Here is a 25,664-nt window from a genome sequence, read left to right on the forward strand (position 1 = left end):
AACGGTAAGGTTATGTAATGATTTATTTTTCATTTTAATATTTTAACAATAGAGTTGTAGAGTTTACTTAATTTTTGCAAATATTTAAAAACAATAATTAACAGTGCAATTTAGGTGGAATTGCAGTGGTAAGTTTCCAATTTATAATTATTACTATATTGAACGTCTCTAAAATAATATGTTAAAAGCCTAAAGCAGTAAAATCAATATGTCACTTAAGCGGTAAGAAGAGGGAAATTGTTATGTGTGTTAGGTTGGGAATACTGAATGTGGAATTTTAGACTTTCCGCGGATTGGTTTTGTGCGGAAACCAAGCAAATACGCACGATCTCGCACAAAAAAATATATATATTTTTTTCATATAGCAAAAGAACAGTGTTTTACACATATCAATTTTCATTATTGTACAAGATATAATAATTGAGGAAAAAAATGTTGAATATTTCCAAAAATTTCATTGCTGTAAGCTGTACCTAACCCCTTAATGGGCCAATGTTACTATCATTGACAGTGCCTAAATTATAACTTCTTTTATTATATAAACAGAATTGCCCTTACTCTTAAAATCTCCTCCTGCACCTACACGGGAATAACGATCAAGATCCATTTTAAAAAGTTTCGAGAAAAACTTTGTTATGTGTGTATTTAATAGAAATTGACGTAGTGGAATGTCAAGAACGATTATTTCTTATTACTAGCTAGACAACATGATAGTACTTCCTTTCCACTATAAGATGGCATTATTAACTCAATTTCGATTTTTGATGGACCTTGATCGTTTTTCCCGTGTACCCTTCAAATGCTATTAGTGAAAAGTGTAAACTGCATTGTCTCTAAATACTGGCTTACAGGAAATAAAGTAAATCTGCAAGGTGATAGGTATAGTAGGAGCCAGCGATTTTGGCAGACGGATTTTGTTAATCTGAACTCCAGAGCGAGTTACTCATCGCTGCAAGGTCGGTTGATTTCTCTACCAGTGGCGTAGCATGAAATTTTGAGCAGGGGAAGCTAACTCAAGTTGTCTTTCATGCAATATGAGAAAATGTATTACAAAAATATAGTATTAAAATAAATAGTAGTCAATTTCAAGTCAGCAGTCGAAGATTGGTTGGAACATCGTAAGTAACACCAATAAGGCATGACCTCAAATGAGACGTAATAAAATACGATTTCACGGTTTACACATATCTCTAACAAATAGACACGTATACGTATAACATTAGCTCACTCCCTGTCATACTTAGTGAAATCACAATATTAGTATCATTACGTAAGTATGCGTCTGTCTTTTGGTTGTGTCCTTCATTGACAGCAAGGGAGTCGGTCATTTGTTTTTTAAATCACACTTTTGTTCGTAAGTTAGTCTTGATAATACAATTGTCCTAAAAAATTCAAGTAAATTAGTGTCAGGAACTGTTATTTCGCTCATTATTTATTATATCAGCCACAATGCATACTAACACTTCAACTGAACACAACTGATGAATAGGGATAACTCGGAAACTACTTATTTTAAATGTTAAAGCTAGCTTCTTTTCGAGCCTTGCGACTAGGGTAGTTTAAAAGGGATGGAAAATCTGCGGGGTGGATTACACAGAAGAAACCGGTCTGCTTGGAAGCTGGTGTGTGCAGGCTTCTTGTTTACTACTGCATCACAAATAATCCTGAGCTGCCGCATCACAATATTTAACGCGTAAATATAAATTCTATTAAAATTAATAAATAATTTTCTCCATAAACTGCAGGTTTATTATGAAATTATTATTAACTGGGGAAGCTAAGCTTTTTAGCTTACATTGACGCTACGCCACTGATCTCTACTGCAAGCAAACTGAAGCTGGAATGGGTAGGACATAAGCCTAAACATAAAGAGATCCGAGTGGACTTAGATGGACAGTCACTTCCAAAAACTATGCACATATAGCTAAACTACAGAACTATAGTACCGGTAATCTGTAATGTGTGCATGTAGTAACTTATATGAAAAGGGACCAGTTCCCGGCACATATTTTTCGAGATAATTCCAGTTGTCACTGCATAGCCTTTTCCTTGTTAGGCCTACTATAGAGGATAAAGAAAATCTATATAATAAAAAAAAATTATTCTATAATCAACAGACTGATTCGTCAACTTAAATCTCCTTAAACCCTATACTTAGATTTCTGTTAATCCTTAGTTAATAGATAAGACTGAGTTTTACGAAATACGAACATTAAGAGTTGGAAAATGGGAGGCAGTAATGATCAAAATAATTATACCGATTTATTTTTTTACCAGCAGACGTACAGCTTTTAAATTTAAAACAAAGATTCGCTCATAAAATTGGGTTAGGCTATTCATCTCATCTCTCAGAATTGTTTCTAAAATGTATAAGGAATGTAAAAAAATTCAATTTCATGTACTCCCTTCAAATAACTTTTCAGGTTTTTTTTACTTCCTAACAGAGCAGAGAGGAGAGAGAAAGGGTTGACTGTTTTAAAAATTCACTAAAGTATATTTAAAAAGAGACGTAAAATTTTAAATGAAGTTACTCTCTAGATTTTTTAAATATCATCTCCTGAGGTACTGATGAAAAGGCAGAAGGGAGTGAGAAATCTCATATCATCCGATCTCGATGGAAGTCGATATCTGGGGATCTTTGCAATCACAAAATACGAATAAGGTATTATTTTGTCCGACTTTGTCCATAAAGTGGTGGAGTGTGACAAAAATGAGTGAGAAATTAAATTAGATATCTTAGGGGTTTTCGAGACGAAAATTACGAATAATACAATTTGTGCGAATTCAATATGGCAGTTTCAGTACTATGAATTATATTTAAAAAAATAAAACATCGGATAACGCAGATAGACATACACACGGTTAACACATGTACAGTATTTAAGGGGGATATGTAACACCTTTCGATAGTATATATTTAGTAAAATCCAAAAATGTAATTTCTACATTTTCTGAATGAATTTTGTGCTAGAATGTAGTATGTCATCAGCCAATATCTCTAGATTAATAAATAACTTTTTAGAATCCATAAATTATTTATTGTGAATGGTAATTATATTTTTTAATTGGTGTAATTTGTGAAGGGAAAATTGGTTCCTCCGATATTTTGTACGATTTCGAACATTTTAAAATGCTTTCTTCTCTGTTCTATTCACAATGTGTGTGTTAAGAAATTATTGCCCTTGTAATATCCATTGCAATCTATTTATTATACCTTTATATAAATCTAACTTCCGCGGCATGCAATTTTATTCAATTAACCAAATTATATTTTGATCAATAAGAAGAATCGTAATTTTACTAACATGAATTGGTGCATGACCAGTAAAAGATCCCTACATTATTACTGGACAAATTTTGTATGTTGATCTGGTAATGGTAAGATTGTATACAGGGTGATTCACGAGGATTTACCGCCAATTACGGAGCTTATTTCTGAAGACATTCTGAGCAAACAATTTCATATAAACATGTGTCCTAATCTCAATATTTTCAGAGTTACACTAATTTGAAGTTGTTAGTAAAATACCATTATTTAGTTTTAAGGATAAAAAAATACAAAAAAGACTGAACTATTCAGGAGTATCATTTCTTTAATTAGCTAGTATTCTGAAGCTAAAAATGTGTTGTGAATTCCATAGTTGCTTCGTGCAGAATTTTTTCCAATTTTTAACAAAATTACACTTTTCTTACGCATTTATCATAACAATTGTTACATATTACGCCACTCTTGTAAATTCTTCAAGTCTGTACATTAGGATGCATAATTAAACTGTAAACAATCAAGTTCTTAAAGTATGGTCTGCAACAATTTTTCTAAAAAGTGCGTAAGAATAATGTAATTTTTAGTTAAAAATTGAAAAGCAAAATCTGTACAAAGCAATTAACAACACATTTTTAGTTTCAGAACACTAGCCAATTAAAGAAATGATAGTTCTGAACAGTTCATTCTCTATTTGTAATATTTTTTTACCCTTAAAACTATAGAAAAAAAGGTATTTTACTAACAAATTCAAATTAGTATAACTCTAAAAATATTGAGATTAGGTCACATGTTTATATGACTTTTTTGCTTAGAATGTCTTTGGAAATAAGATCCGTAAATTATGGTAAATCGTCGTGAATCACCCTGTATATGTATATAACTAAATTTTGTAGCTTTCAGTAACATACTGTAGCAGTTACTCTGTAAATTATAGATATTAAGATCTAATGTACGAATTATGATATTCTCTACATCTACTTACATAACCTCAAAAGGTTTCACTTTCATATCATAAATAAATCAATAACATTAATGTACGGGTATATCATTAGTGACAAATACATCATGGCATAAACTGTAATAATATTCAATTTTTAATGGTAATTGCTGTATATCATCAAACCTTCTTAAGTTTTGTAGTTTTTCATATCCAATACACAGCTGCAGTCAGAAAATTACACACCACAGAATCACACCTGTAAATTATTTTTAGTATGTCTTGAGATGTTCTAAAAAAATTATACAAATGAAGATCGATATATTGGCATTATGACGTCAGAGAATCTGAGCTCCAAATATGTCAGCAATCGTGGAGGTCATGGCCTTCCTGTAATATTGTTTATTGTAGTGTTTTTTTTTTTTTGTTTTATTCTGAAAAGCCATTAGTTTTCAAAACTGACTGAAGATAGATTTTGGAAAATAGGAAAATTATGTATGAAAATTGACATTTCACTGAACACTATTATTTTTCTGCACATCTTTCGATGTCAAGCTTCAAAATGAGGGGTCAGTAATTAAAATTCTTTCAGCCATTTTCCCGTAATTTCCATTACCAGTTCAAATTTTATATATATATATATATATTTTTGCAATGCAATGTTTGTTTTTTCTTTTAATTTAGGAAATGTACGTGGCGTATTGTAAAATTATTGCGAACGAAAGTCATTTACATGTATTTAAGGTATTCTTTGAATTGGACTGTACCATGGTGTGTTTCTTAATGATATGAGACGTGGGTATGAAAATATAAATGACTCAGAATGTTATCGCAAGTCATTCATGCAGCTCATACAAACAATATTGGCTCGCCTACCGGAAATGTCATCGAGGTCACCTGCCAAAATTGCTGCCTCCGACTGTACTACATTTGTGCTGGACTGAAATCCATCTATGCTACCTTCCTTCAAACATGCTCCAATTACGTCAATTGATGTGTAGAACGGATGCTTTCTGTGACAAAACTATTCTCTTCGATATACAACAGAGTATAACATCAGATAATCTAAATAATATGTACCTTGGGATAATGTGCAACCATTAACAAGGTATGTTGCATGAATATCACATAAATCAGCTTATAAAGATATTATGTCTTTCTCTTTTTGAAACTTTCAGTGTCTTTCTCATGAAATGATCATTTCCTTTTCTTTTGTCCGTCTATTATGCCCTCTTTATGCTTTTAATTTCCATTCTTGTCTACCTATTTTAAATATTATAAATGCCTAAAGCAATCCTATTAAAAAATAGAGCTCGTCTACACACTGTAACTTCTAGTTTATCTTTTCCTCCACTTTTACTTTCCCCTTCACAAACATTCACTTCAAAGAGATTGTTCTTTTGCAATGTGCCCAACAATCCATTGAAAATAGGGAAGGACCAGTTATGAAAAAGTACGTTCATTTTGGAACTCCTACTTTGTCTGACATCTTCAGGATGGTATTATAAAAGTAAAACAAAAAACCTCCAATCTACATTGGTGAGCCCAAAATGTGGTACAGCAGACCTGGATGTTGATGGCCAGGTACATGAATCAGAGTGGTATCTGTTTTGCTAATTTGAAAACATATTACTATACTAATTTTTTTGTCTTTTTTGGCCCATAATACTGTGATGGAATGCTAGAAGATGAACTGATAAAGCCATGATGCATGAAGATCAGTTGATCCGTTAAACAGTTATGACGAATTAATCAAGGTGCATATATAAATCCTCTTCAGACAAATAAATTTAACATTAATGGGTTAAGAGAAATTTCTGTACACGTCAAAAACCACTATTTTTCTATCAAGGATACTGACGTATGTTTGTCCGAATTTTACCTTTTTTTTTTTTGCAGCATCATTTTATTCTACATACTAGCTAAAAGCACCCGTCATTGCTCAGGTTTTCCTTTTTTGCTTCATACTTAAGATCTTGGCAACTCAGCTATAGAAAAACAAAACGAATTACTGTCTTTACTAAGCTTTCCTAGTCCCTAAAGATGAATCTTTACATAGTGTCACTTACTACTACTACTACTACTACTACTACTACTACTACTACTTACTGGCTTTTAAGGAAGCCGGAGGTTCATTGCCGCCCTCACATAAGCCCGCCATTGGTCCCTATCCTGAGCAAGATTAATCCAGTCTCTACCATCATATCCCACCTCCCTCAAATCCATTTTAATATTATCTTCCCACCTATGTCTCAGCCTCCCCAAAGGTCTTTCTCCCTCCGGCCTCCCAACTAACACCCTATATGCATTTCTGGATTCACCCATATGTGCTACACAGTGTCACTTACATGAATTAAGGACCTTCTTAGCCAAAACACCTGCCAAGATTAACAGGATTTAAAACAGCTGAAGATCACGCACTGAAGAGAAAAGATATCATGTACCTTACTGTTTTTGTTTTTATTTAGTTTTGTCTTGTAGTTCAGCTAAACAAAAACATCTCCTCGGTCCCTTTACGTCAGTATAGCATAGACTCAATGTTCTGCTTTGATCTAAAGCTGTGCTGATAAATAAGAAAGCAAAAAAAAACCATGGTTCTCATCATGAGTCAAGAGACTTCTCAGCAAGATGTTGATGCAGACATGTCTCCAAAGCACAGAACTACATAAGCAAACAGCAGCAGGCCGGTGAATGCCTGGAGGCCTCTCATTCAGGAACTGCTCTTATACAGGTCGTAAATCTCTTTTTCTTTTATTTAATGGCAGATACTTGACTATTCGTCATTCAGCCATATGAAGTCAGTTATGTAGATCAACTTACTGACAGAGTTGTTGCCAAGGATGCAACATAGGAGGCTGGTCTACGCTACACCTGCAAGATGACATAATGGAGATTTGTTGGGATGCCACCGGAAATCAGAATTCCCAGAGAAAACCAATGTACTACCTGAACCACAGGCTTGCCCAATATGAAGTCATAAATTGGTGGTATGCCAGGGATTGAACCCAGCATTCTAGCCACTGAACCACCATGGAAACATTCATGTTGTAAATTTACTAACAATAAGTTTTAGCTTTTCCTTTCCTCCATCTTTTTTACATCGTGATAAACTTTCCCCTCCATAAATATACAATGCAAAGAGAATTTGTTCTTTTGCAATGTCTCCAACAACCCAGTGAAAATAGGGAAGGACCAGTCATGAAAAAGTACGTTCATTTTGGAACTCTTACTTTTTCTGACTTCTCTAGGATGGTACTGTAAAAGCAAAACAAAAGACCTCCAATCTATATTGGTAAATTTTAATCTAATGATTCTAATGGCTAAATAAATCTTGTATAACAAATACATTACCACAGACCACTGGAGTTGGCCCTTATCTGAGGCTCACATGTAAAAAATTCGGATCATCATCAGATCCAGCATTTTGTTAGTTATGTCAGTCCTTTGACTGTGAAGTGGAAAGTGGTGCTAAACAGCCACTTTATAAATACTGATGCTGCAGTGTCAGGCTTGCTTGTGACTCTAGTGAACATCAATCTGTCTATTTACAGCAGAAACTTTTAAACATAGCAGCAACCAGAATGGCAATGGCATAAAAAAAAAAAAAAAGACGAATCGCTCTTAAAAATTAAAGTTTTCTTGTATAAAATTGTAACACCATATCATGATCTTGGGAACATGTCAGTTTTGACTGGAGTAACACCGCATATGAATATTTCATTCCCCTTTCGGCATTTCCAGAACTATCATGAGATATCATTATTTCATTATTACGTGAGTGTGTGTATATGTGTGTACTGTAAACTACGCAAAAAAAAAATCTACAATTAAAAATGGATCCAAAATGAAACGATTTATACTTGTTAAAAGCAGATAAAAACAAGTGTAGTGTCATTTCATTTATCTAAGGAAAATAATCGCACCACCCATAAAAAATTATCGAGAAAAATTCTAACATTCGTCAAATACAGTGCAGATTCCAATCAGCTTTAAGCTAATCTGTGAAATGCAAATATAACCTGCTTTAAGGAAGCACCATTGTGCGGATAATAGCAAAATACATTTCACTTTTCAAAGTGACATATCTCTCAAGCTTTTTTATTCTTTTATTTTATGAAATCTGTGGTTATTTAAACCCATAAAGTAGTCAAATCTATTATTATTTATATTGGCAGCCATGTGAGTTTATTTTCTGTGTACGTGTGAAGCTCTCAGTTCAAAGTTTTGAGATCAAACACTGTCTCGTAACTTGTGTCCTACATTGAATAGCTTCCTGACAGTGTTCTACAAATACTCCACAGTTAAAAGCTGAGAAATAACTGAATATATTCGTCATTCTAGCCAGTCAACTTTACATCAGCCTCGTGGCTTTCACCACTCCAACATCATAAAAGACGATTCCATTACGTCGGATCATAGGATTGTTGTGACTTTTACTTCTCATCACAAAATGTTGTTGTTTGGATATTTAAAAAATTACAAACACCAAGGAATATGCTGGATCACAGGATATAAATAAAACAACTTTCTTTTGTTTTTTAAATTACTAGAACCAACAAGTTTCCTCTTTTTTTTTTCTTTTTTCTTATTTTTTTAATATGAAGCCACTTTAAATCAAGGCAGTTTATGTCCTTCAAAATGTTTTTCACTAGATCCTCACACGGTGCATCAACTTTTTAACTGCAGCCAATTGCAGATGATTTTTTCTTCAATACAATGTCTTTGATGTTTAGATGAACTTTCTCCTTGCGCTTGGGTGGAACAGAATTGAAACAGAAACGTTTGAATGCTTCCAATTCCCGTTCGTCATCATCAATATCACCATTTTCAAGATCTATATCCTTTGGCGCAAACACACTCTCTGAAAATCAAAACACAGTATAATTACTACAATGAAAGGAGTACTTCGTTAGCTTACTTATAAAACCTCGTTAAGTCCAATTTCCCCCCCCCCCCCCGACTGTTTAAATCTGTATATTTTCAAAATGTGTCTGCTGATAACATGTCGTAAATCTCCAAATGTTTTTATATTTTATAAATAACAAATGCATAGCAGTTGTTAGCTGGGGTATTAAGTCCAGGTAGTCTACCCAGTCCGGGTAGTCTAAGTGTATGGCTGTTGTGTATGAGTGAATAAATTTTGCTATTAGTCTGCAACTTTTAAATCTATCAATTTACAATTTTCACAGCATATACACAATGTTTGCAGGTACATTTTGGTTATTAGTTTATCTTTCTATCTCATATTTTATAAACAATTTTTAAACGTGAAAAATATTAATTAAATTTCAGTTAAAAACATAGGTATTTTAGGAAGATTTTCCTCAGAAACCCTTTGCACTACAGATTCTTAAAAATTCAAGCATATTTCCAATGTAGTTGACTATATCTGCTGCTATTTTCATCACATTATGAATATTCATTCATAGAAAAAAGTACTGTCTCATGAATTTGCTTAAAATTTAATTTTAATTATTTAAAAATTACGACCATTTCTTTATAATGATGATAATGTGAACTATTTTTATCTGTCTGTCATGTGTTTCAAATTATTTATTCCAGCACGCTTAAAACTGTCTTTTTCAGTGTGAATCTTGCCAGAAATTCTTTATCGTCATACTCATTTCATAGATCAGGTCTATTACACCTTATTTTATTTTCTGTTTGTGCATTCTCAAAAATACATTATTATAGTAATTCATCAAAACTATCAGAAAGATTCATGCCTAATGTTGCTGCCATTTTATAATTTATTCCGTAGATAAGAATTTAACACCGACAGCAAGCCTGGAATAGCTTATTCAGAAGATAACCTCCAGATAATGCACTATTCTGAGTTTGTACAACACATTTCAAGAGTCGACGGCAATTCGGAAGACGGTAGTCTGCTAGCGTTTGCGTCAAGAGAGACAGATAAAGAGAGCATGGCAGCGTACAACATTGCCACATCGTGCTTTATGCACACGTGCAATAAAAATAGTGCAGAAGAGAATTTAAATTATCAAATGACAATAATGACCTTAGCCGTGGATTACTGCAACATGACACCAAAAAAACCCTCTTTCCTTCACTAACAATATTCTTTGCACGGTTATAATCCCACACCACATGCTTCTGCAGTCGTTTCTTGCGCGTTGGCAATGCTGCAGCCAGCATCATGATGGCCGGCAGTGTTCAGCTCGTCAACATTTTTAAAATAATTATATACCTTAAACACTATTTTCTGCACCTGTCTGTGCAATAATTGTCTTTTTACAGTCTCTTCTTCCATTTATTTACCTTACACAGAAACAGTAAATATTAGTTTTAATTATTCAATGTATTGAAACAAACACTGTTATACTTGTTATACACTGAATCCAATTGGTTCTACTGTATAAGCTTGTTATGTCACATACCAGAAATGCTATGGCGCATATAGCAGCTGACCGCCTTCCGAAATGCCGTCTAGTCTAGCTTAACCATGAAATTAATTTTAACAGGACTTCATTCCATGTTCGCACAACTCGGCCTAAGGAGGACTATGAATTTACAGTACCTATGGACTGCTCTGTTAGTAACTTTCAAGAACAAGAAAATTCCACATTAATTTCCACACTCTGACCCTGAAACTCACCCACAAGATTCCAGTCATCAGCATGGCCTTGTCCACCAGCACCCTTCTTCTTCTTCTTTTTCTTCTTTGCTTCATTAGCAGCTGCCATGGAAGCAGCCATGGCCTCGCGCATGGCGGACTGGGCCTGTGCCTGCATCACAGAGCGGGCTGCTGGGGAACCTTCCTGCGTAGCGTTGACATGGTTGTGAGTCATCTTCCGCACGTCAGTCATATGCGAGGGAAGCGATTGTTGCTGGATCCTCATCCTGGGAGGCAGCATGTTCACAGGACCTCTGATCCCGTTTTCCTCTCCCCTTCCAACAGGCGAACTCACTTTACTGATATGAAGCCCCGGTATACTGTTAAGTCCGTTATACTCAACCTGTGGCGCTAACCTATTTCTCAACATCACATTGTCGGCATTGGCGAATCTTGGCGGCACTGTACTGTTTTCCTTCCCCTTCACCCCGACGATACCATTGGCAGTAGGAGAGTTGACAGGCTTTTTGCCGGGCTTGTTTCCTTGTTTGTTGGTAGGCACTTCACCGTTCACCAGAATCTCAGCTCGACCACCGCCATGCTGGGAGAACCTACTACCAGTAGCCATGGCTTGCTGCAGAGCGGGATTCCTGATAGTAACCATGGAGCCATTGACTTTGATTATCGCCGGCTGTTGAGCTAACTGACTGGCATTAACTGTAAGTGTTTGTGGACGTATGTTGTGTTTTGTCAGGAGAGGATGTACCTGTGGCTGGACTCTGATGTTAGAGCCATTTTGAACACCCTGATTCTTCCCTCCAGAATTATTTTGGCTCTTCCCATTCACCTGATTTGCAGCTATCCCATTTCCAACTTGCTGCCTCTGCATTTGATTTATATTCCCATTAATGTTACCATTCCCCGTGTTTTGATTTTTATTCTTTTTCTTGTTCTTTTTCTTGCTGTTTCCACCATTATTATGATTAGAATCATCTCCATTCATCGTTACCGTTTCCAATTCTTCCTTCATCTTCCCCGTGTCGACCACAATGACGTTCGAGCCACCGATCCCCTGAGAGATGCCAGTATTTCCGCCCCCGTACCCACCTAACCTGTTTGAGCTGCCTGCAGATGTCGGAGCAGATATGATTGTGGTTGAGCTATGGTTCGAAGAAGGAGGTCTGGAATTTTCTGGAGGTTTTGACTGAGATTTCCTCAAAGCTGCCGCTGTAGGACCATCGACTTTTGTGATCGTTATACCTGGAGGCAGCTTCAAGTTTTCCAGACTAAAAGACCGGGAGCCGGTTGCAGGCATGGGGGTTTGAGCCATCGCTGAAGACACTGAAGCTGCCTTTCCAGCAGAAGAAATGGTGTTTATAACATTATTAATTTTAATGGCAGTTGCTGTTGTGAGATGGTTCACAGAGGGGGCGTGACTGACTGGAGATATTACTGACAACATATCATTTGCTGTGTGATTGACCACGACTGCTGAGGAGGGCCGAAGCTTCTGCTGCTGTTGTGATGTGTTGACCTTGTTATTCACAGACACTGTACCGTTACTTTGTTGTTTGCCACCAGAACTAGAATTCGTCCCCGCGGGTTTTGTTGCACTTTTGGCAGTGGAATGTTGAGGTTTGTTTGAAGCTGTTGGTGGATTATTTTGCTGCTGAGTACCGTTCCCTTTATTCTTTTTCTTCTTACCATTAGCTGAACTATTGGCATTACACTGATTATTCTTCATGTTTACATTGGCTGATGCCTTCGAGTCTTCTTGCGATTGACAAACTGCAAACAGAAAAATAGGAATGGAGAAAAACTGCTCAGATATTGGGGGAAGGACATTTAACACAGAATATGAGTAGGCGAAAGTATAACACACTAACTGATATTCAGTGTAAGATTATTGGATTAAACACCAAAACAATAATGATATTAAATTAAATACAGAATGTCTAGATAAAAAGTACCCATAAGTATCTCGAATCTCATCCCAGAGCTGGGAGCTTTCCCATGTTGCGAGTTCACATCCATATTGCATTCAAAAACAATGCTGAACATCCATAAAAGACTTTTAAAATCAGCTAACCACAACATGTATGCAACCTTCTCCTGCAGTGTCAAAACTGATTACTAAGCTTGTCCAAAGTTACCAGCTAATGCATGCAATTGAACAGGGTATGGATAAAAGTTTTAAGAGATTTCCTTTGTGACAGTAAAAGCCGGAAATATTGCTTACATAATAAATATTTTCCGAGATACAATTTTTTTTATCTTGGATAGCTTTCATTTGGACACCCTGTACATTATGACTGAAGCCCAACCAAAAGTGCAGTGTAAGTGGTCAATTCCACATTTCGCCAGCTGAATTAGCCATTAATTTTTATGATAGTTTCAAATATTGTCATCGTCATTTCTACACAGTGTCATTAACTATTTATCACTATTAAATTCGATATCATCAAAAATTTACTAATTGTCAGTTTCGACTGGATCATGTAATGGTACATTTCCCCTATATGACTAGCATTTGTACAACATCGAGCATTCAGTCATGCATTTGATTGTTTCATACTGTGAGTCAAGTGGCCAGGCCTGGAATTTGGGGATTTAAAGACTTTGTAACTGATTACTGAGGACCTGAATCACAGTGAAGTTCATCGACTGTTTGCAGCTAGAGTGATGATGGTTTATTACTTGCAGTCACCATAATGTGAATGAGCTTTTGTTTCTATCACAGCTTTCTGTGTTCCATAGGCCCACTGCTACTATTTGAACAATATTAATTTCAATATTAAAGTGAGAAAAATCTACTGATACCATGATTTGATGTTTTGAATTTTACAGAGTTTATTAAGCTTTTTTATTACAGTTCTGTTAAAATGTAATGAATTTAATAGTTTTTTTAATTAAATTAAAGGGTTACATATAACTTTCAAATTTAAAAATGTATAATTTTATAAATTTTATTCCTCCATATCCTTAAGCACTATTTAGAAATGTTTGAGGTGAAGGGTGAAATTTCTATTTTCTACATTTTTCATGCCACGTCCTTGATTTTTGTACACACAATCATGGTGTGATAGATAATAATGTCGTAAAGTTTCAGTTCTGTGAGTCAATTAGTTTCTGAGTTATTAACAAAAATATTTTGAAAAATATGTATATTTCAAAAAGAAATACGTCGCTCAATTTTTCAGTAAAATGTTTTAAATATTTTTTTGCAAGACCAATAACATACTTAGCAAAACATCACGCATTGGTTTTTCTATATCTTTACTACAAAAAGGGGAAACAAAAATGCATGTGTCCACCTAGCCACGGTAAAATATGATGAAGTGTTTCTACCACAAGCTTCCAGTAATGCTGTATGGCATTGTCCAGCATTTTTGCCTCTTGCAATCTGAATTTTAATGAAGCATCTTTGTTCGTATTTGCTAAACATTTTACAGCACTGCAGATAACAGTCTACAAATTAAACTCACTACAAATATCTTATAAATGAGATTGTCTTCAAACTCACAGATAACACATATCAGATGCTCTTCTTTCTCATTATTATCAGCTTGCATCATTTACTGCTGATAGCACCACATACAAACATTGTTGCCACTAATGACCCATGTATATAATTGTTTGAAACATCTATCATTATATTTTTCAGAAATAATTACAATTACAATTATATTTTAAGCTTGTTTTCTTCAAAAACTACGTCAATCCTTGTCTAGAAGTGTCTGTTATTGTCCATGTCAGTTGAAAACTAACTCAGTCCATAGCCCAGTAGATAAAAAAAAACTAGCCCTGTTCTTTCATAAAAATGGACTGAACGCATTTTGGGATCAATTAACATGGAGGCATAGTTAGTCAGTTACTCCATGCTTTGTGTCTGCAGAAGCATAACATTCTTTAACAATTCCAACGAAAGAATAGACTTCGAAACTAAAAAGATTTCAGATAGAAGTCTCTGGAAAAAAGAAACAAAGCACTAACACAAAGTGATATGTAGGGAGCATTCAGAAAGCAATAATATTGTCAAAAAAAAAAAATCAGTAACAAATTGTTAGTTAACATCTCTTAAGACATGCACGATGAGAAAACTAGCTGTAAGGGTTTCGTTTTCAGCTTAAGAAACTTTGTAAAATGATCTATAGAATGTATTTTCCTGTTTGTGATTATATTCATATGTATTCAATCTCTCTTTTTATTATTTATTTTTATTATTATTATTATTTTTTTTAGGTTAATACTTGTATACCAGTATGTATTTTTCTGTATGTGCTTTGACCCTGGTTGAGTGGAAGAGAAGGCTTGATGGCCTTAACTCTGCCAGGGAAAATAAAACTATTATTAAACTATTATCTGTTATTAGAAGTGTGTAACGGTGTGTTATTATATCCCTTTCTTGCTCTTGGTTCAAAAATGAGAATTTTGCGTTCTGAATGTTTACAGATAGGTTTTGTTTATAGTTCCATATTAAAAAAAAAAAAGGACAGTTATTGTTAAGCTTCTTGGCTATTATTTATGCAATCTCATTACAAGATTACTATCTTACTACGGTAAGGGAACTAAGCTAAACACTTTTTCAAAAGTAATGCATCTTTGCATCTTCATTGGATAAGATTTGAAGATTTTTTCACTATGTCATAGATGTAATGACATCCAGTGTTTTGGAGTTGCATGTCTGTTCCATCAGGGAATGTATATATTAGAACTGATAAGCAATGCTTGCCGTTGAAAGCTGTAATGCACCATAAAAGCAATGAATGTTATCTTAAGTGAGTGTGTACATGAGATGCTTCACTATGTCTTCCTTGCAGCAAGCAATGCTAAGTCAACATAAAAGGCTGTTGTTTTCTAATGCCAAGCATTTGACAATAAAGTCATTTGACCTCTTGCACTCAGATGACATAAAAAGTTTAATGAAATAAAACAGTAGCAGTTTTTCAAAGATAAACAATGCACAATAAAGTAGGTGTGTTCAGAAGGTCTTGGAAGAAATAATTTAATATAATGACTAATCTTTGTTCAGCAACAATATGTTTTTGACAATTTCTCTTCTAGCTCATTACGCAAGAAATCAATGTTTTCCTGCTCATTCAAAGATTATTAAAATGCAGTAAATATTGTCTCTAGTTGTGGAGACTAGCTCTTGGTAACAGAGCCAATAAGTAGGTCACTCCCTTAAGGGGTGAACTTGATGGTACTGGACCCACTTAAATAAACATACATAGTAGTTCTTCCCACCTCTTTGTAAAAGATAAAGAGTTCTAGCATGGACACTGCACTCACGAGAATTCATACAAACTTAAACCTCAATTTCTCATTCCCAGTTTCTATTGTTTTCTTGGATACATTCTTTGTTTTGTAAAGTTCCATAAAAAAGATCTATACTGGGTGAGTCAACTGCATCTTCTTTATACAACTAAACTTTAATTGGTGATTGATGGCCAATTAAGTTAGTTATTATTGCCGTGCTCTCATGGTTAACATTCGGCAGGTCTTTGAGCGGCCTTGTGCATAAAATTTGGCAGGTCTTTGAAATTTACAGCAAAACCCCGATAAGACGCTGTTCAAGGGACCAGGTGGAAAACACGTATTAACCGGGACCGCATATTAGGCGGGTATACTAATTTTGACTTATATACAGTACCTATTAACATTTTTCTTTATTGAAATACATGATTCATGAAAAGTAATACAGTATTACTCCATTATGTAATTACTGTACTGTACGTCAAAGACATTTACAATATGTACTGTACTTAATTCTTTCGAAAAAAAAAAAGAAGCCATTTATAGTTTGGCGTTTGCGTGTTCTCCAAGTCCTCATGTTTACCACACTTCAGTTTCTGCGCTTACATCCTCCCGATGTCGCAGCTGCAGCGATTGAGACGTGATTTCTTATTACCATTCTTAATGTCGATGATGGGATTCCTAATGCATCAGAGAGTTGTTTCTGAGTAAGAGTACTGTTCCTATCGTACTTTCGTAAGATTTCCAATTTTTCCGACACAGAAAGGGCTTTTCGTTTAACATTCATTGTAATCACATTCACAGACACTTCAATACACAAAGGGACAACAAACTGCCCATGGTGGAAGAATATTCTTCCACCATGCAAACTGCCCAGCAAAAATTTCCAGAATTTTATTACAGCCGAGTGAGGAATGCTGTTTGAGAGAGAGGGTTAGCAAGAGGGTGAGGTAATGTAACTGTATGTAGGCTTTAACCACGCAGATAAGGAGTCGAATAAGAGAGCGTAACAATAGGGTGGGGTACACTAAGGTTGAAGTATGAAGGTTTAAATGCACAGGTAAAGGGTCGAATACCAATACTTTTCAGGTTAATGGCACCAGTGAGTTCAATGACCAAGATGTTTCAATGATGTTACAGTACATTGCTGAAAATTATATCCAAAATATTCCACAAAAACAGCATATTATGCGGGACTTGAGCGCAACAAACGGGGTATTTTATAAAGGTGTTATATATGAAATGTGCAGGGACCGGACAAAAAAAAGCGTATTACACGGGATAGCGTAATAAGCAGGCGCGTCTTATCGAGGTTTTACTGTAATTGCATTATTGTTTTTAATTTCTTATGTCGCTGCTCCAATCACTCGCCTCAATTTCAATATTGTAACCAATAAGCTACTTCCATTATTAAATGACACCTACTTGTCTAATCCACGTGGACTAAAACCAAGGTTGCAATGTCTTGTGCTGAGGACGAACAATGATTAAAAATTATTATGAACAGTTAAGAATGTCAACGTACTCGTATATATAATAATAATAATAATAATAATAATAATAATAATAATAATAATAATAATAATAATAATATAATAATAATAATAATAATAATAATAATAGTCATTTAACAATATAACAAACCAGTGCTTATTCTTATCGCGGAAGTAGATGTGACAACATGATGCTTAGAGTGAAACCTACACAGCAAAAATCAGTTGGCAAAATTATGTTTTAAAAGCACACCACACGTTATGGTATGATGCCAACATGTTACCCATGAGAGCGCGGCAATAATAATAGTTAATTGCTTTGAAAGAGCTTTGATGGCAGAAATATTCAACAATGACAACTTTGAAGATGAAATCCTGTATTTAGATATCTAAATCTACATGAAGGTGAATGTGATTAAATAAAATTAGGTCACCCAATGAAATACAAGAACAAAAATATTGTAGAACTATTTTCGTTGTATCAGTCCACTCATTATACATTGTTTTTGTAATTTTATTGTTAGTAATAAGGTTAAAAAATGTTTCTTTTATTTGGACTGCACCTGTCCTTAAAGACAAAAGTGACGTTAGAATTTTCCATTCACCTTCACACGTACATCCTTTGACACGGAAATTGGTCACTGTTCAATGACTAAGTCCCATCTCGGAATAGCTCAGGAATCGTGTGCGTAAAGTTTACACACATTCGTTTTACATAGAGAGATTCGAAGTCCAGTCTTTGTAACAAGAAGAAAGAGCTGCATCACTAAGCCATAAAGACTTCATGGGGAATTAGTCATTTCGTGACATACAGACACGTTGCTGCTATAACTTGATTCCATCCTCGGACCTGGATGCTTAACATTTTCCCGTGTGAATCTTGTGTGAACCCAAATGACACTTAGACAAATTCACGCTACAGGAGAGCAACCATTTTCCATACATCACCAAATTGGTGTTTAAATAAAATATTATTTTGTTCTGAATAAACTTATAGTTTATTAAAAAACACTCGTTTATTTTTAATTCAATATCATTGATGAAGGAATATGAATTTCTTTCCCTTTAAGCACAGAGCAGTTTAAATTGGAACATCCTACTTCATAGAAACACAGCCACCACTACTACACTACTTCGAGCACAACTTACTTTCCTTGCAACCTCTCAGTAACTGTCCACATAAAGAAACTCAGCTGATTAGTGAACATTAACTTTCTGCTCCAACAAAATGAAGTTTCAGTGTATACAAAATTGTATTTTTACTTGAAACTGTACTGCAATAGTTTAATATAACCAATTATATTATTTTCACGTTGACTAGGTATGTAAAAATGTTAGCAATTTGTTTTATTATACTTGTTGATAATTATTGGAGTTCACATACTTTCTTTTATATTATCAACCCTTGTTTTTTCTTGCTTCAGTAACATTTTACATAATTCATTACCATTATTATTGCATCAGTAACTACTGTATGTATGACAATAATAATTTATTTTGCATACAACTTCAATCATAGTCTTTTGTTATTTTTTATACAGTTGCAATACAGTTTGGGGGTATGAAAGTAAAGAAAATGTATTTTTTGGGTACGCTAGCAAAAAAAGACTGAATCCCACTGCTCTAGAGGAGTGTAGCACCAGTAAAGAGGAATATACCACAATGGTTTTCTTCATAAATTAAAACAACTAATCATTCAATATAAATAGGAATCCTGGAATATGTTGTTATTGTTGTTATCTAATGCCAGGCACTGGCAACGAAGCCATTAGCGTTCTTGCTCTCCAATATTTCTCTGTGGTGGATCCAACAGGTAGAACTTTACAGGTTTGTAGATGTTCTGCAGTCATTTCTTCTTCTTTGTTGCATAGAGGGCAATTTGGATTCGTGTAAATTCCTATTTTATTCAAGTGTTTGGCCAAATAATCGTGTTCTGTAAGCAGTCTGAATTTTGCTACTGCAGATTTAAGTGGGATTTCTGGAATAATTTCTGTTTTTTTTTTTATTAAAATGCTCCATTTTTTATCTTTGGCTTTGGTACATAGTGCTTGGTTTTGCTTGATTTTATATTTATTTTTAATTAGTCTTTTGATGGATGTAAAAGGTAGGCTTGTATTTGTATTCTGAATTAAATTGGATTAAATTAAATCCTGGAATATTGTGAATGGATTTTGGCGCGTATTTTTTTAAGGCAGAAAAGTTGTTCCTTTGATGTACATGTAGTAAGATATGTCATTGTAAATGTATTTTATGTCTGCGAAATTCAACAAAACTTCGCGAATAATTTCCTTTCTGCAAATTTTTTTACTTTTGAGCTCTTTATACCAAATTTTACTCGAAGTAAAATATTTTTCAAAATTTTTTACAACATTTCGCAAGAAGCCAGTGGGCATATTTTATTACTCGTGTAGTAACATCAAGAAGCCAATTTAGCCAATCGCCATATTGGATTAAAGTTGGCAATATATTTGCGTGGGTCTAAATAGTTGTTAGTTTTAAGATTAGGTCAGAATTGTCAAATTAGAGTTTTAGTGGTTGTGTTAAATGCGCGTAATTTTTAATGTTGTTGTTGTTTTCTAATGCCAGGCATTTGACAATAAAGTCATTTGACCTCTTGCACTCCAATATTTTTCAAAGATATTATCATGACCAGCCACTGAAGCACAGATTTTGAGGTGTTCCGAATCCATTTCTTGGTTTGAGTTGCACAATGGGCAGTTAGGGGACTGATATATTCCAATTCTATGCAGGTGTTTGGCCAAACAATCATGGCCTATTGCCAATCTAAATGCAGCTACAGACGATTTGCGTGGTAAATCGGGAATTAACTGTGGATTTTGATGCAGAGAGTTCCATTTTTTCCCTTGGGATTGAGTTATCAAATTTTGTTTGTTGAAGTCTTAAATACGTAGATTTAATAAATCTCTTCACAGAGTAATATGTAGATTTAGTAACAGGTCTGTAAGTAATGTGATGATAACACTAAGATACACAGTAATTTTGCAAGTAGATGTTAGATAGTAAAATCTGCTGTGCCCCTATATTGTAAATTTACAGCATTTATTTAGGTTTAAGGTTTTTTTTCTTTCTTTTTTTTTTCTTATCAGTCAATCTTCTTAATGTATCCAGCTGTTTGCTGACAACATAAAGTCCACTATAGTCCACTGTGGTCTATTCAGTTGTTGTTTTTCACGAGAAATGAGGGGTATTTTGATCGGTGTTCATTATAGCTGCCTGTTGCTAGTAGCCAGAGTTTTTTTACTTATAATATTATGGCTTTTAACCTGCATGATTTTTAAATCGGTCTTCCACGAATTTATTCACCACTTGGATCCCTATAGTATATTGTGATACAAGTGTGGTAAGTGCATTACAATAGAATCGAGGAAAAGTTATAGAAGACTCAACTTCGTCTCATCTTCTCTATTCTCGAGATTCTGTTATGCACTTAACACAAGTATTGCATACTATTTTTGCCCGATCTTAATTTAAAAAAAAAAAAAAAGTAATTAATCATTTTTAATTGAAATAAAATATAGTTTGTTTTTGGATGATAACATTTACATGTGTAATCGCTGTTTATTATTTGTCGATAGGTGTTATTCATTTGTTATTATTCGGTGGTGATTGTGAAAATGTTGTAATAAAATAAATTATAGAAAATTAGTTTTGTCTTCAAATAAGTAGGTAGGTGACACATTAATAAATTATACATCAATATAAATAAGTAGCATATAGAAAATGTTTGTAGATGACACATTAATTATACATCAATGTAAGCCTACATAAATTTCATACCGATATAAGTCAATGCTTCAGAACGTATTTTACTCCATGGATGTTTTCACATTCAGCCACAACCCCACAAGTGGCGCTCAGAGCAACAACCGAAAGTTGTCAGAAATGGTTTTCACACTTACGTCTTATGTACATCATTATCATCATCATCATCGTTCTTGCAGGTATTAGGCTAGTGGCCTGTTACGGTCTCCGTACATTAATTCCTCTTTTCTTACATATCTCCACTCCAATAAATTCATTTAGAAAAAGTACAGGTATAATAAGACATTTAGTTATTTCTTCATAGCATATAGTGGTGCACAACACTGATAGTTTGTTACTTTTAAGTAAATAAATAAAAGTTGATTTGATTTATTTACTTACCACACGTGTGTTGTAAGTTTAACTTACAAGGCCAATCAACAACATTGGTACGGATGTTAAAAAACACAATCGGTCAAAAAATATTAAGCATTATCAGTGATATAGTAACACATATAATTAACACAAGTCTTTGGTATAGCTGGGAAAAACAAAATCATATGAACCTCACCGCCCATTAATGATGTAGCATGGTAGAAATGTTACCAAATTTGGCCCAATATGGAGCCAATGTGATCACAGCATACATCTATGACACGACAAAAAAACCCCAAGAAATCTTGCACCATGTTGAACACCACTGAAGTCATAAATCGTATTAAACATATCTACATTATACGAGGATGTTACTACAGCTACAAGGATGAAAAATAAAATTATTGGACGTACGGTAGTCACCTTGCCCATTGACCAAGGTGAAGAGAACTTTGTCTTTGTCAGGCGTGGCTCCCTTCAGCGTGATGGTCACAGTGGGTTCAGCACCATTTGCTTCCATCACCCTCTTGATGGTCACCATTTGTGGAGGCTGCTGCGTCACTTGCGGCAATACTTTATCACCAGGAACTCCGACCTTTGTTTTACTGTCATTTCCTTGCACTGTTGACCCTGAATCTCCTTTCTTCGAGTTCTTACTTCCTTTCCCAGAGTTACTTTGACTCGAAGATGATGTTTTAGTTTGTAGGTTAGAACCAACACCGAGAGAATTTGGTGTATTGACTACTGTAATTGTAACCTCCGGAGTCTTATTTTGAAGATCTTCAAGTCTTTGTCTCTCTGCTTCTTCCTGGTCTTTTCTCTCTTTCTCCTCCAACTGGAAACAAACAAGAAATATTGGAGAAATTCATTACAATTATTATAAAACTGATTAGTTTCTAACGACCAATAATAATGTACTAGAATCAATGACCTTTATCTACAGTCTGTCCAACGAAGAACTAAAGGTGATGTAAACACTACCTGAATCAAAGGTTTCCAAGTTGGTGGATAGGAAGGAGTGGACCAGTTACTGACCTTTGCATGCTCACCTGATTTAAACCCACATTTCTTTTTGTGTGGCCATTTAAAATCATTTGTATAATTCATTCTGGTGGCTGATGTGAAAACTCTCTGTAATCATATTGTGGTAGATTGTAAGATGATACGAACAATGCCAGAAATTTGAGATCGTCTTGATGGGATCATAAGAGTGAAACCTGTATTCAGGTGGACATATTTTAACATTTACTGTAAGGTGATGTAAACAATTGAGGCTATCAAATGCAAAACTCGCCTTATCCAGGTAAAGTGATTTGTCAGAAAACAGGAAAAACCGTTATGGATATGGACAATTTTTCATTTGATAGTAGTTTTCTGAGCTCTGTGGAAGAGGAATTAGACAAGATTTGCACAAACCAACTATATTAGTAGATAAAGAGCTGCAAGAAGTTCAACATCCCATATATAACTCATTTTTTTAAATTTGGATAAGGCAAGTTTTGCACTTGATAGCCTCAATTAAATGTCATAAACAGACCTTCGAAACTCAGACACTAGGCATTTCTGGCCCTATATTGATAAAAATTATTATTGCTGATATTTCACCATGTATTTTTTAGACATACTGTATAAAGAAGAACATTTTATTTTATTTCTACAATGAAAATGTAGTGTTTTATTTTAATCTATATAAATTAGAAATGTAAACTGAATTTAATCCTCATATTTTACAAATAAGGAAATGGACCGCTGAAATTTGTCCAATGAAATTGAAATTTTTATCGCAGAATAGAGGCCACATGTGCATGGACCAACACAAGTTTCCATTCTGATATCTCAATTTATTTTCAAGCTATTAATTTTTTGTTGTATTAATTAACATTGTATAAATATTCCTCTAGTTCTCATAATTTAAATATTTTTCCGTAAAACATGTTCCTCTATTCCTAATATACGGTATGAATATGTAAACTGATGTATGCTTTTTTTGCGTTCAGAAAGCAAGTTTTTGAGGAAATAAAATTTAACATTCTAGTTTTTTTTTAAACATTACAACTTCAACAAATGATTATCACAACATTTTAATTACTACAATAAAAAAAGACATTTGTTTATTTATAACATATTTACACCCTTTTGTGCAAAATTCCATGCCATTTGAAGAAAAACTTTATTCACTAAATTATTTTGAACTCTAAAATGTGCCAAAAATCATAAAGTTGAGAAAGCAACCGATAAATAATAACACGCACAACACAATATGCATTCATCTTAAAACTGCCCAGCTCCATATGTTGGGGATTAAGTGACCCAGGGGTGAACAAACTACAGATTATGAAAGGTGAATCATTAAACTGTATTTTGGAACAATCAACGAAATTTCCATTTTCATTGTAGAATTCATTTTAATTACCATTGTGAATAGATCTATTGATATTGTTAAATATGCTTCTGCTTGAATATTAAAACAACAGCGAAATAATGCATTCTAGTTTGCAATTGATGTTATATGGTTTACATCACTTTATTCTTTTGCTGGATAGACTGTATTTCCATCAGACTTTTTCAGAAACTTATGTAAAATTATGTTTTCAAAGATCAGTAGTAACCTTTTTCTGTTTCTGCCTGGCCTTCTTAGCTGCTTTCTTTGCATCTTTGCATTTTGTTGTTTGAGTTCCCTCGATGAAGTCCAGTAACGCCTCCAGATCTCTGGGGTCCTTCAGAGGCTGTGGAAGGGATTCAGCTGAGTCTTGCTTGGCAAGAACAGGACCAGAAGTTGCAGGAGAAGGTGTTGACGAGGGTCCCACAGCAGACGTCGTGCTAGGTTTCACTGCAGCCTCCGTTCCCCCAGTTGGAGCAGTGTTCCCAGTTTGCATGACTGCCGGAGTCCCCGTCCCACTGGTTGGAACGGCCCCAGTATTGCCTATCTTACATTTTGCTTTTTTCTTCGTAAGGAGGAGTCTTAATCTCTCTCTCATCTCTTGATAGTTACGACTCACAGGGGCAACAGACGGCTGCAACAATGTTTTAAGAACACAGTAAACATCTTGATGTAAGTATTATACTAGTGATGGGTGATAGTCAATTGTACTATAGATAGTTATGAGTTCAACTATTGAAACTATCAATAGTCAAGTTGTTACCAATTCTAGTTCAGATGATTACTGATAGCATCGCAAAAAAGGGAAGATCATTCATAATATTATAAGGGTTTCAAACTGGAGTTGGACTATATGATTCTTTTTCAGAAGTCGAAACCAACGATTCAATCAGACTTTACCAATCGTTTCTAACTATTCATGGTTCGTTCACAACTGGCCCCCAGTCTGTGATTCAAAGTATTCTTTCGAATCATAAACAAATGACTCAAAAGACAAAATTATGCAAGCTAGTGTTTCTTAGTTATCTATATATACTAGCGGCTTGTGCAGCAAATGCTGCAAACTAAGTTCATTAGACGTTCAAATAAACATTTTTTAGATTTATTTTCAATGAAGAATACCAGACATTCGGAAAGTTATTTGCTTCCATAATAATGAAAGATACTCTCTCTCAAGCCAATACTGAAGAGAACCACGCATATAAATATCTACACCACACAGCCATTAAATATATGAAAAAGACCCAACCCCACTTGATTAATAACTATAAAAATATTTGATTTTTAATAATATTATTATCTTACATAAGTTTTATAGCTTTCAGTAACATATACTATATAGCCGCCACTCAGTAAAATATAGAAATCTACTTATATAACCCCAAAACGTTTCACTTTCATATCATCAGTATAGCATCAATATGTATAATTAATGAAAAAAGTCACATCACGGCATTAACTACAATAATATTTCATTTCTAATAGTAATAATGTCATCAAACCACCTCAAGTTTTGTAGTTTTTAATATGCAATACACAGCTGTACCCAGAAAATTACACACCACAGAATCGAACCTGTAAATTATTTTTAGTAAGTTAAGTTTTTAATAACCAATTTAATT

At 34.3% G+C, this 25,664-nt stretch overlaps 1 protein-coding gene across 3 annotated transcripts in view; it reads right to left on the reverse strand.

The window, feature by feature from the left end:
- Positions 1-7,480: 7,480 nt before the first annotated feature.
- LOC138704644 (serine-rich adhesin for platelets-like) overlaps positions 7,481-25,664 on the reverse strand; it is a 71,228-nt gene continuing 53,044 nt past the window's right edge. For 2 of the 3 annotated variants that reach the window (XM_069832735.1, XM_069832732.1), the window contains 4 exons: positions 24,272-24,676; positions 22,077-22,497; positions 10,819-12,564; positions 7,481-9,063 (listed from right to left, as the gene is read on the reverse strand). In XM_069832735.1, the coding sequence (XP_069688836.1) occupies positions 8,879-9,063; positions 10,819-12,564; positions 22,077-22,497; positions 24,272-24,676 (2,757 nt within the window). In that variant the 3' untranslated portion in view covers positions 7,481-8,878. The remainder of the gene's footprint in view (positions 9,064-10,818; positions 12,565-22,076; positions 22,498-24,271; positions 24,677-25,664) is intronic. The other variant, XM_069832734.1, reaches the window with a different exon arrangement.

Source organism: Periplaneta americana, chromosome 8, assembly GCF_040183065.1.
Source record: "Periplaneta americana isolate PAMFEO1 chromosome 8, P.americana_PAMFEO1_priV1, whole genome shotgun sequence".
NCBI classification, from domain to species: domain Eukaryota; kingdom Metazoa; phylum Arthropoda; class Insecta; order Blattodea; family Blattidae; genus Periplaneta; species Periplaneta americana.